Genomic DNA, 12,500 nt, shown 5'->3' on the forward strand with positions numbered 1-12,500 from the left:
AGAGCGTGATTTCCGTAGTTTTAATGCTCTTCTCTTCCGTTGTCATTAATGATGATAATACTATGTGGCCTTACATTTTCACCTTCATTTCCATTGTCATTCTCCACTATTCCACTGTCATATTTCTTTCAATAACATCGACAGTAACACTTCATATCTTTCTTTTTATTTCAGTTCCCACGAGGGCAGTCTGGTCAGCCGTGGGAGGCGGTGCGGGGCTTTTCTGCAATTTGTCTTCTCCAATAGCTGGTGACCCGGCCTTGCTGGTCCTCTGGTACAAGAAGGGAACGCACAAACCTATTTATAGGTAAGTTTAGTCGTGGAAGAGTATTCCTAAGTAAGAGTATTTATAGGATAACATTTAGAGCTACGTAGATTGACAGACTAATAGACGAGTCAATGTAGCAATCATTTGATACCAGGCAAGTTCACTGCATCCATAGCGAAGTCTTTCTCAAACTGTCGATAGTCATTTATTTCAGGTCCTCTTCATTTCCAAAAATAGCCTTCCTGGCTATATAATGAATCAGCTTCCAAGTCATTATATATTACTTAATGTCTCATTATACCCTTTCTATTCCCCTTTCTTCTTTTTATTTAAAAATACTATCCAACTTAAGTAGTTTTTTTACATTGAGTAAAAGTAAGACTACCTTTGTATTTTATCGTGATATCTGAAGTTCCTTGAACATATTCTTCAATATGACACCGCGTTCGTTCCGTCGTCTCACGAATCACCAACCGTATGTTTTAATCCTCAACAGAAACAGGAAATGAAAGAAAGATTTGACAAATTTTAGCTCTACTGTTATAATTATTCATCGGAACAATTCGAGTGTCCACTGGAGGGTGGAACTGTGAAGATAAAATTTCCGAGGCTTTCTTTCATTTCCTGTTTATGTTGTAGGATAAAGCATTATACTGTCGTATGTTTTATTTCTTTTAGTATTTACTTTATACTTAATTTTCACACTTCTGTTAAAACGTTTGATATTTTTACCATATTCATAACAATTCTTAAGAATCTGATTTTTTACAAGCAGTAGCTGTTTATTACTCTATTTAATTTTCTTTATTAGCTGAATCCTACGTACCTATTTCCTCGTAATATAACACTTTTTTTCTAAGTATTTCTGCACAGCGTCGGTCAATAAAGTGCTTCATTTACATTTACCCAAAAGTATGTTTTTTTCTTTGGCATTGTGTCATTTCTTGAAGGGCGCTGCAAAACAAAAGTGACGGACAAATTCATCGTGAAATTGCTGGATCAAAAATGAACGCCAGTGCAATAACATCCACAGCACCTTCCACTTCATGTACCTACGGTGAAGGCTCATCAGCAGGAAGTCCACCCTAACACAAGCTGCTCTTTTCATAGCCCTGTTGACATCCGGGACATTAAGGCCCTTCATTTCCAAGCCTCTTCCATTCCTTCTTTTTGTCCGCTTCCCAGCCTCTGTTATTTATGCATGACCAAACCACATGGAAATGTTCTGGTCCATCTTCTCAATCACATCTGTTTCTTGACCACACCCTTGTCCCTAACATTTTTAACCTTTAAACTTATCTTCATCTTTGTAGACTCCAATTTCCGTTCCACAATTCAAATTTCATATGCATTCTTCAGTTCCTTAAAGGAAAGTTAGCTCAACAATGCCTTCATGAATTGGAACTTCTGCTTTCATTGAGTCTTTTCACTTGCAGGGACATGTTCTTTTACTCATACTATGCCTCAAACGAGTCCTTTATCCTATGCTTCAGCTTTGATATGAGAAATGGTCCAGCCACACACTGGAAGAACCCGGATTCCCTGGGATCCCGGGCTACGTTCGAGCCTAGTCAGGATGCGCTAGTCATCCATCACGTCCTAGCAGAAGACGAAGGGACCTACAGGTGCAGGGTAGATTTCAAGACGAACCCTACTCTCGAGTACATCACCAACCTTACAGTTGTGGGTAAGTTTGAGAGTCGAAAATATTAATTAAGGGATATCAGTTTTCTCTACGGAGTTTTATTATTTTACTTTTATAACAGGAATATTGCGGGACAAAAACGCACTAGTTGCAGGTCTAATTTGTTACTTGAAGTATTTTAATCAGGTATGTTTGACCTTACAAACCCCCTTTGTCTCTCGAACAGTTTTTCAGCATTTCACTAAAATACAGTAGAAATTATGCTGACGAAATCATGACATCATTTCAAGTACTGTTTGAAATATTACGCCTTTCAATAGTAATTTGCACTAATCTTGTATATATTAGTAGCCTACTTAATAACTAATCATTGGCTGTCATCTCCCATGGGGTGCTGTACTGCAACTGCATTTATACACTCACTCTCCCAGAGTCCGGTCTGCAAATACATTCGAGGCAAAGCCTTCGTGATCCAACTCTTCTCTGAATGAGTTGCACGGGGAGATAAGCTGTGAGTTGGGATTAGCTTGGCGAACTTGACTGTCAATAGCCTCTTACCCTCTTGTACAAGGGAAACTAATTCTGGGAGTTGTTTCAGTAACCCAGAGGATCCTGGCATTCCTTGGGAATAGCTACCTTGTTTAGATTTTAGAGAGCTCTGTTTTTGCTCCGGCTGAATCTTTGCTAATTGTATGTTGAGGGTTTAAAAAACATCTTTGCTTATTGAATACTGATGCCAGGGGGGTATCGATTATATACTGGCCTCCGGCAATAAATTATAAATTTCATCTAACGAACAATATCGGATTCACAATTCTGAACCTAAGCACCACATAGCACTTGTGTGATATCTAGTTTTCTTATACACACACACACACACACACACACACACACATATATATATATATATACATACATAATATATATATATATATATATATATGTATATATACATACATATATAGTATATTATATATATATATATATATATATATATATATATATATATATATATATATATATATACGTATAAAATTATAAATCCTTTTCTGCCAGTTTTATTTAAAAACCACCTATTAATTGTTGAACTTACATGTTTATGATGATAATCATCATTATTACCACAGAATGTATTTCTACATAGACGACCAAAAAAAGATAAACTACAGCCTGAGAATTATATAACCTACCCATAATGACATCCATGCGAGTATTATTCTCATGAATAATATGGGTCTCCAAAATACTATCATTATATCTACCTAGAGGAATTATGGGCCAGAATGAATGGGCGTGTTCGGGGAGACTGTATTTACGACCCTATGTATGGTACATAAACGTCTACATTACTCTTATCAAACAATGGTCACACTGGAACGATATTTCCCGTCTCCTTTTATTATTCCTATCGCTATTATTGCTCGACGTAACGCCTTTGTAATCTGGTCTGGATAATCTGATTTCTGTTTCAGTGACGACGTGGCACTTGACAACAAGGTAGCTTATAGCTGTCGTGATATTCAGTCATTCCCATTCTCTCTCTCTCTCTCTCTGTCAGTCTGTCTGTCTGTCATGCATTCTCTATTTGTCGCACAATTTCTGTCTGTCTCTGTCTGTTACACATTTTCTCTGTCACAATTTCTGTCTGTCTGTCTGCTACACATTTTCTGTCACTCAATTTCTGTCTGTCATAATAGGTATAACTTCAAAAAGAACTCAAAAGAAAGTGAGTTAAGAAAATGATTCATAATGAGCATAAGTTAAAACAATATTTAGAAAGTGGATACCTTTTAGAAAATTACTGAAAATGGAAAATATTAAAAAATGATGCACAGTAGATAAATTTATATATGAATTCAAGTGCTAATGCCATTTATTTCACATTATCCTAAGCTGGAGTATTTACTGTGCTACTCATTCTCTACTTCAAATTTATCTACCAAGAGAATTGAATTGTAATTTCTTAGATTTCAAATCGTTCACTCCAATGGTTATAATTTGTTCATAGTGTAAAATCTTTTTGTTATATATTTATTATCTTGATGAAAGAACGACTGATCTCATTATATTTTCCAGTTGATAATTGTTTCTTAAGGGTAATTTATATTTTTCGTAAATGTCATCGAACTTTCCATTTTTATTTTATATGACAATGGTTAATCTCATTACTCTTTCCAGCTGATAATTGTTTCTTAAAGATGATCTATATTTTTAGTAAGTGCAATGGAACTTTCCCTTTTTAGTTTTCTGTAAAAGAAAACTGTTGCCTTTGCAATCCAGTTCTTGCTTTGCTGTCCCTTACTCAGTTCTTAGCTCTTTGAGGCTAGAGACTGCAAATCGGCATGTTGATCATCCACCATCCAATCATTAAACATACCAAATTGCAGCTCAGTAGTTTTGATTTTATTTAAGGTTACAAGTAGCCATAATCGTCCGTCTGGCAACGCTATAGGACAGGCTACCACCGGGCAGTGGCTGAAAGGTTCATGGGTTGCGGCTCATACAGAAAACTCGATTGCGCCGAAGAAACTTCGGCGAATTTTTTACTTGTTTTTATATGAGAACGATTAATCTTATAATGCTTTCACTTTGACGATTGTTCCATAAAATAAATTTTATTGCTCCTAAATAAAATAGAACATTTCCAATCTATTCCATTGGTCTTTTTATTATCAATTACTGTAGATTTTTTCGTATCAACTGTAAATATTATTATTGCTTTCCCTTTCCTGTTCTTCTCCTCCCCAGTTCCTCCGAGGCGGTTAGCCATCTACACCGACATGAACGTCGAGGCCCGCAGCGTCGTCGGGCCCTTCAGCGAGGGCGACGATCTCAGGCTGACCTGCCGGGCCAGCGGGGGATCCCCTCCCCCGAGGGTCACCTGGTGGGAAGGCGAGACCCTCCTGGACATGACTTCCGAAGTCCCGATTTTAGATCAGGTGTCCAACACGCTAGTTTTCCCGAGGCTGACGAGGGAGGACCTCCATAGGACGCTCACCTGTAGGGCGTCCAGTGCCAACGTCACGGCGCCCCTGACCGCCTCCGTTTCCCTCGATATGAACTGTGAGTCTCCTTCCTCGGGTGCAATTTCTTAAGGCGTTCCCAGGGGCGCCTTTATGCCCCACTCTGACGGGCGTAAAGTCATTCTCTGAGGGAGAATGACTTGGTGTTTTGTTATTGGTATATTATTCTTTTTATCGAAAAAAACTAATGTTCCCATTAAAACTGGTAAAACATTGACGTCACCAATATCACTTATACATAGAAATAGATGAATTGGCTTACTTCTTAATATAATTTTTTAGTGATTTGGGAGAAATATTTCAAAGTTCGTTCTAATATAATTTCATTACTTTTTAATGATTTGAGAGTAATAATTCAAAGTTCTTTTCTAATACTGAGAGAAATAACGTTATAATATTCCTATTATAAAGCTAAATTATTCATATTACTGAGAGAAATAGCGTTATAATATCCCAACACTTTGCAACAAAAAACTTAAATCCAAGCATTATATACTGAAATACTTTAAATTTCTTAAACATAAGGTTCGTAACTTATTCCATTTTGCTCATTAGTTTCCAACTATACCCTTCACTTACGTCACAGATGATATATCGTAATTGCTTATCTTGTCTCAGTCCAATCATTTCATTTCCATTCATCAGTCACGACTGTATATATACTATGTATAAATATACTGATAAACGTATTGCAACGGTTTGCGATGAACGGTTAAATTTTGATCCCCTATTATTTTCGGATCCGATTTCCACTAAAATCCTTCTGAAAAGCCGATTGGGAAATGATATAAAGAATTTCTTCCTTAACTAAGGCGAGCCTCGGATATTCAAAAGGATCTGAATTGAAACTGGATTTAAAACTATGAGGAGAACGAAAAGTTAGCGTTTACCGCTAGGTTGTTCTCTTTACACTGTTTAATGTGGCAAATAGAATTCCACTCTATATATATATATATATATATATATATATATATATATATATATATATATATATATATATATATATATATATATATATATATATATATGTATATGTACACTCATACACACACACACACATATATACATATATAATGTGTGTGTGTAGAAATCTACTGGTCACTTTTACCAGATGCATATGTAATTGTAATACCCACAATGCCCTTTTAACTTCTCGAATTCTTCGCGCTTTTTTGGATGTGCTTGTCAATACAAAGCCTGAAGATCCAAGTGCAAGAAATATGAAGAAATTATGATGTCCGGTAGTGGGAAACGAACCCGGGTTCCATAATCACAACGAGGTCACGTTGTCGACCTGACCACGAGAAGGATAAAAGTCTATCGCCTCTCTTACATACATATACCTGTCGTTTTCAGATATACTTATTAGAGATGGAACAGACCCATCCTCACCATCGTAACCAAGTGGGCAATCGTTTTTATTGCTCTTTTGGCTGAAATATATATGTACAGTAGAATCTACTGGTCACGTTTTACCAGGTGTATATGTAGTTGTAATAGCCACAATGCTACCGGACATCATAATTTCTTCATATTTCTTGCACTTGGATCTTGAGGCTTTGTAGTGACATGCGTATCCAAAAAAGCGCGAAGAATTCGAGCAGTTAAGAGGGCATTGTGGCTATTACAATTATTATATACAAATTGCGAGCCTTCTCGTCCTGCTTTCCATTCTCTGTAACAATGTCACGTCCAATCAAACCTGCTAATCTGACCTAACCTAACATAACAGAAGTATCCTTACTTGGGCCCACTACTTAACCAGACAGTACTCCCCAAAACGTAATTAACTAATATTTTCTTTTACTAACTCACACAATTTACTCTCTCCTGTCCCCAGTTCCACCGTTATGGGTCCGTCTCCTCACGAACCAAGACCCACTGAGTGCCAACAGGGCATACGACGTGGTGTGCCAGACCGCCGGTGCCCGACCCCCGGCCACCATTACCTGGATGCTGGGAGAGGAGGTGCTTAATACCCATGAGGAAAAGGTGAGACTTATTTTTCATTCATTATTTGACTACCTTTTCTGACTATTCTAGAGGAAAAGGTGGGAACCATTTTTTTTATCTTACTACCTTTTTTGACTATTCTTGAGAAAAAAGTGGGAACCATTTTTTTTTATCTTACTACCATTTCTGACTATTCTTGAGGAAATGGTGGGAACTAATTTTTTTTTTTTTTTATCTTACTACCTTTTCTAATTATTCTTGAGGAAAAGGTGGGAACCATTTTTATCTTTTATTTATCTTACTACATTTTATGACAATTCTTGAAGAAAAGGTGGGAACCATTTTTATCTTTTTTTTTTAATCTTGCTATCTTTTCTTGCTATTTATGAGTAATAAAAGGTGGGAACCATTTTGATTTTTTACCTTTTCTTACTGCCCATGAGTAACATGCGGGAACCATATTTTTTCTTTTAACCTTTTTACGTTTTCTTTCTACAATACTCATGAGTAAAAGGTGGGAACCATTTTTATTTTTTTACCTTTTTACCTTTTCTAACTACTCATGAGGAAAAGGTGGGAACCATTTCAATTTTTTCACCTTTTTAACTTTTCTCATTACTCATGAGGAAAAGGTAGGAACCATATTTTTTCTTTACCTTTTTAACTTTAACTACTCATAACGAAAAGATGAGCTCCATTTTTTTTTTATCTTTCTACCTTTTCTCACTACTCATGATCTTTTTACCTTTTTCTGTGATCAACAGTACATATTTGAACCTTAAAACTTGTTGAGAGGTGTTTAAAACTAAGAGGTTAAAACCTATATTCATAAAATTAGAGAAAGAATTGACGTCGTCACGGGATGAGAAATCAGAGCCATTTTTTTTTGAAGAGGGAGACTTAAGAGGTAAATTTCAGAAAAATCTTTAGATATTTTTTATTCTTTATGAAGAAGGAAATTAGATGACGAAAATGATGCATTTCATGCGGAGTGAGGTTATTATGATGATTTAATTTGACTTGGAAAAGTATTTTAATAAGATAATTTTTTACTGGGAATCAGATTATATAGAATTTTCCCAAAGTATGTGAAGCATTTTGAGATGTTTATATAGATCCAACATTCGCCAATTTTCTCAAACTATATGTAAATCAGCGCTCTAGTATTTAGGAAGCATTATCAAATACTTCTCTACAAGAATTTGTTTGCCTTCCTATATACATATACGCATACAGTTATAATGAATGATATGTAAACAAAACTCCCCACTCTGACTCAAAAGGAAAGACATTGAATGGAAATTCTAAATACAAAAAAGGCCTTAAGCAATGAATAATCGTAAGCACTTTTCATCAATTTTCCTGGTTCATTTAAAGGGCCAAGTTTAAAAAGACTTGGGAAATCACGAATGAAAGAGTTTTAAGAAACAGGTCTTCCCTTGGTGTCCCGCCCCCCACCCTCTACCTTTCCCCGTCTCCACCCAGCCCCCAACTCGAAGGAGACGAAAACTTTTAGCACCAGAACTTGCGACGAAACTTTTGAAGTATTGCCGGATATTGAACTTCTTTAAAACTCGTTGGAGCGTGAGAGGAAATTAATGAGGTAAAATTCTATTACTTTCTTTTCCAGTGTTAACAAGGTGTACTACTTGCTGAAATCTACATTCTTTTGTGTGTGGACTATTCACTGTTGACAGCGTTCAGAATCTGTCGAAGCCATTCTTGATATTAATATGAAATTACATTCGTTTATGGGAAAGCTATTATATGTGTATATGCCAAGCTAAGTTATTCTTTTTATCTGAATACGAGGTGTTACGTCACAATATTAAAACATAATTACTTAGTCTTTTACTGAAACGTTCTTGCAGAAAAATAAAGTGTTTTCAATAAAACTAAAAGAAGAAATTAAACTACACATGCTGAACTTACATTTACATCAAGGCGAAGGTACATTGTACTCCATTTGGCAACAAAGATTTTGTGTCATTATGCGGAACATTTAATATCGCATTGCGAAGGAGAACTGCCTTTTTATTCTTAAGTGAAAGCAAGTCTAGAACTTCAAGCAGCGAAATGGCTCTTATCCGTGCCGTACGTAGCTAATGGCACCATTTCTGCTGGTTTATTGAGCAATTGTTCTGTGGCAAACGACACCCATGGAGTACACGACTGTGTTTTGATACTGTGGATGAAGGCGACATCGCCATTCGATAACTTTTTTAAATAAAAGGGATTTAAAACACAGAATAAAAGCCTTTCTTTTTCGGAGCCTAGAACCACTCATTAAATACTCCTTAAAGTTCGTCCTAGACTCTTAAAACTCCTAGACTCCTAAAGACCTTGGTGTTTGCGCATGGGCTAAGACAAGGACGCTATAAACGCCACAAACCCCAGACTATAACCTCTTTGGCTTGCTATAAACGACGGACTATATTACCTTTTCCCCCCCTCTCTCTCTCTTTCTCTGTTTGCCAGACGACCCAAGAGGGGAACGTGACCACCAGCGAGCTGCAACTGACGCCAAGAGTCTCCGACGCAGGGAAGGTGCTGCAGTGCATGGCCGAGTCTCCAGATCTGCACGAACCGCCGCTCGCCGCCAAGTGGACCCTGGATATTTACTGTGAGTTTTGACTTGCGGTTATCCTTTTTTTTTTTTTTTTTAGTTTTTGTTCAACTGTCTAATTTCACGCAGTTAGATACATCATCTATGATTACTTTAGATGAAATTCAAAAGTGATTTCGATCAGGAATTCTAATATCCCCGGGTAAAGCGCTCTTGTGGTTTAAAAATATTTTTTCCTACGTGTACTTGATGAAATCTTATGGAGATGAATGATGAATTAATTATACACTGACATATTTATTTATTTTTTTTTGTATTTAGAATTCTGGTCCAAGTTTAGATTTGAAAGGGTCATGCGAGAATGTCTGTCCTTTATTTTATAGTGACTGGTCTCTTTGACCATGAGCAAGGGTGTAAAAGAGAGAGAGAGAGAGAGCAAACGCAAAGTTATTCTTACATATAATGCTGTAGCTCATACACAACTGTATTTTCCCCCCTTATAAATTTCAGTGAGTGCAAACAAAACCATTATGTTTATGACCCCAAATCCATATGGATATTTCCTTCCCCAGTGTATATCGTCCCGGTGATGAATGTAAGTGGGAAGTCACTGACGTTAGATATATATATATATATAAATATATATATATATATATATATATATATATATATATATATATATATATATATATATATACATATACACACACACACACACACAAGACTCTCAGCGACATATGTTGGTTTGCTTTCCCCGGACGATGCATTACAGATTTTGATTAAAGAGGATCGTCACTGGTAATTTTTTCTCAGGGGTCAAAGGGTTTGTTCCCTTACTTTGGCAATGTATTTAAGTAATGCTTCTCAGTTGGGACCTGTGTCTGAATAACGCTTCTCAGCTCGGACCTGTGTCTGGTTAATGCTTCTCAGTTTGGACGTGTGCGTGAGAAATGCTTCTCAGTTTGGACTTGTGTCTGAGTAATGCTTCTCAGTTTGGATCTGTGTCTGAGTAATGCCTCTCGATTTGGACCTGTGTCTGAGTAATGCTTCTCAGTTTGGACCTGTGTCTGAGTAATGCTTCTCAATTTGGACCTGTGTCTGAATAATGCTTCTCAGTTCGGACCTGTGTCTGTGTAATGCTTCTCAGTTTGGACGTGTGTGTGAGAAATGCTTCTCAGCTTGCACTTGTGTCTGAGTAATGCTTCTCATTTTGGACCCGTGTCTGAGTAATGCCTCTCAGTTTGGATCTGTGTCTGAGTAATGCCTCTTGATTTGAACCTATGTCTGAGTATTGCTTCTCAGATCGGACCTGTGTCTGCGTAATGCTTCTCAGTTTGGACTTGTGTCTACTGAGAAATGTTTCTCAGTTTGGACGTGTGTTTGAGTAATGCTTCTCACTTCTGATCTGTGTCTGAGCAATGCTTCTCAGTTTGGACTTGTATTTAAGCAGTGCTTTTCCTGTTTTCTATTTGTCTGGACCAAACAACTATGTGACGACTCTCTTTCATCGGTCAAACAATTTACTTGTTCATTCTTCTTTCTCCCTAGCCAAACAGTTCGACTATTTTCTTTGTTGTCCAGGGTCAACATATACTTTTTCTTTCTTTCCTCCTTCTTTGCCAAACACTGTGCGAGTGTGTGAGTGTGTTTATTTTTTTTTTACTTTATCCTAACACTCGTTCCGGAAATAGTTCTCCCTGAGAATTCTCAATGGCTCACAGAAAAACTGAAGTGGTTGTGTAGGTACACCATTTGAATCGAACAAGCATTTGTCGGCATTTTTTGCCTGTTAATGGTGCTTTTTATTTTATTAGCACACTTATTTTCCATTTGTTTTTCTCTTTATGAGAATTTATTAGCTCATAATTAATAGCTGAAATCATTTCAGATTTTACAAATCAATGAACAGAGATGCTTTGGAAACCAAGATAAAAAAAAAATTTAAACCTCACAAAAAGGAAAGTTGAAATAGATCGCAAACCTGAAATACAATTGTATTTTTATTCTGTAATTCCTTTGACATTTTATAAGTGGAAACCCGACTGGAGGGAAGACATATTTGCATCACAAATGGAAGCCAACCGTTTTTACCTGGCTCGTTTCAAGTTGCATTTAAAATTTGTTTCCCCCTGCAAGTGATATGTGATGGGATGATAAAACTCGGTGGACAAGGGGCACGAAAGGGAGGAACTGGACTGGAATAGTAAACAAACTTGTAAACAAATGCGGAAATGGATATACTGTATATATTTACAGTATATATATATATATATATATATATATATATATATATATATATATATATATATATATATATATATATAAAATGTACAACTATATTCGTGGCTTAATATTTATGTATATATATTCCTATATGTATATATACATATATGTATGTATGTGAATATATATCTATCTACTTATCTAGCTATGTATATGTATATATATACATATACTGTATATGTACATATGTATATTTACATATATATTTATACTTATATTCACAAACACATATATATATATATATATATATATATATATATATATATATATATATATATATATATATATATATATATATATATATATACTGTATATACATATCCCTTAATTATTTGCCATTTAGAACACCGTATAAATATTTCTGTTCCATACTCACAAAACCATTATGCTCGTAAAGTTGAAGAGATACTTCCAAGTATAACGCTCTTACTTTCACCCCTTTTCTTATTTATAAGGACAGTGGAATAATGGAAATAAGTATATATAACTGGTGATGGTAAGATGAGAAAAGAGATAAGATGCAAAATAGATGGAGGAGGAAGGCAGTAGGGTGCTTGAAAAAGAATGGGTAGAGATTTGACTTTCCACTTGGGGTCAGGTGGGTATGTATAAAGTGAATGTTGAATGCAAATGAAGGGAAGAGGTTAAGGCTACTGAGGAGAACAATTTGAATGTTACATGCAACATAAGAGGAACTGATAGGTTGGGAAATGTGGAGATATAAAGAAGCAGTGGTTGAAACGTCAGGGTAGATGAAAGGAT

The 12,500-nt window shown here is 36.0% G+C and overlaps 1 protein-coding gene across 4 annotated transcripts in view; it reads left to right on the forward strand.

Moving 5' to 3' along the window:
• Nucleotides 1–12,500, forward strand: part of LOC136835200 (protein turtle homolog B-like) — a 102,049-nt gene that overhangs the window by 56,917 nt on the left and 32,632 nt on the right. For all 4 annotated transcript variants that reach the window (XM_067098425.1, XM_067098426.1, XM_067098427.1 and 1 more), the window contains 5 exons: nt 175–307; nt 1,762–1,955; nt 4,662–4,976; nt 6,777–6,928; nt 9,368–9,512. In XM_067098425.1, the coding sequence (XP_066954526.1) occupies nt 175–307; nt 1,762–1,955; nt 4,662–4,976; nt 6,777–6,928; nt 9,368–9,512 (939 nt within the window). The remainder of the gene's footprint in view (nt 1–174; nt 308–1,761; nt 1,956–4,661; nt 4,977–6,776; nt 6,929–9,367; nt 9,513–12,500) is intronic.

The sequence above is a fragment of the Macrobrachium rosenbergii genome, chromosome 55, assembly GCF_040412425.1.
Source record: "Macrobrachium rosenbergii isolate ZJJX-2024 chromosome 55, ASM4041242v1, whole genome shotgun sequence".
NCBI classification, from domain to species: domain Eukaryota; kingdom Metazoa; phylum Arthropoda; class Malacostraca; order Decapoda; family Palaemonidae; genus Macrobrachium; species Macrobrachium rosenbergii.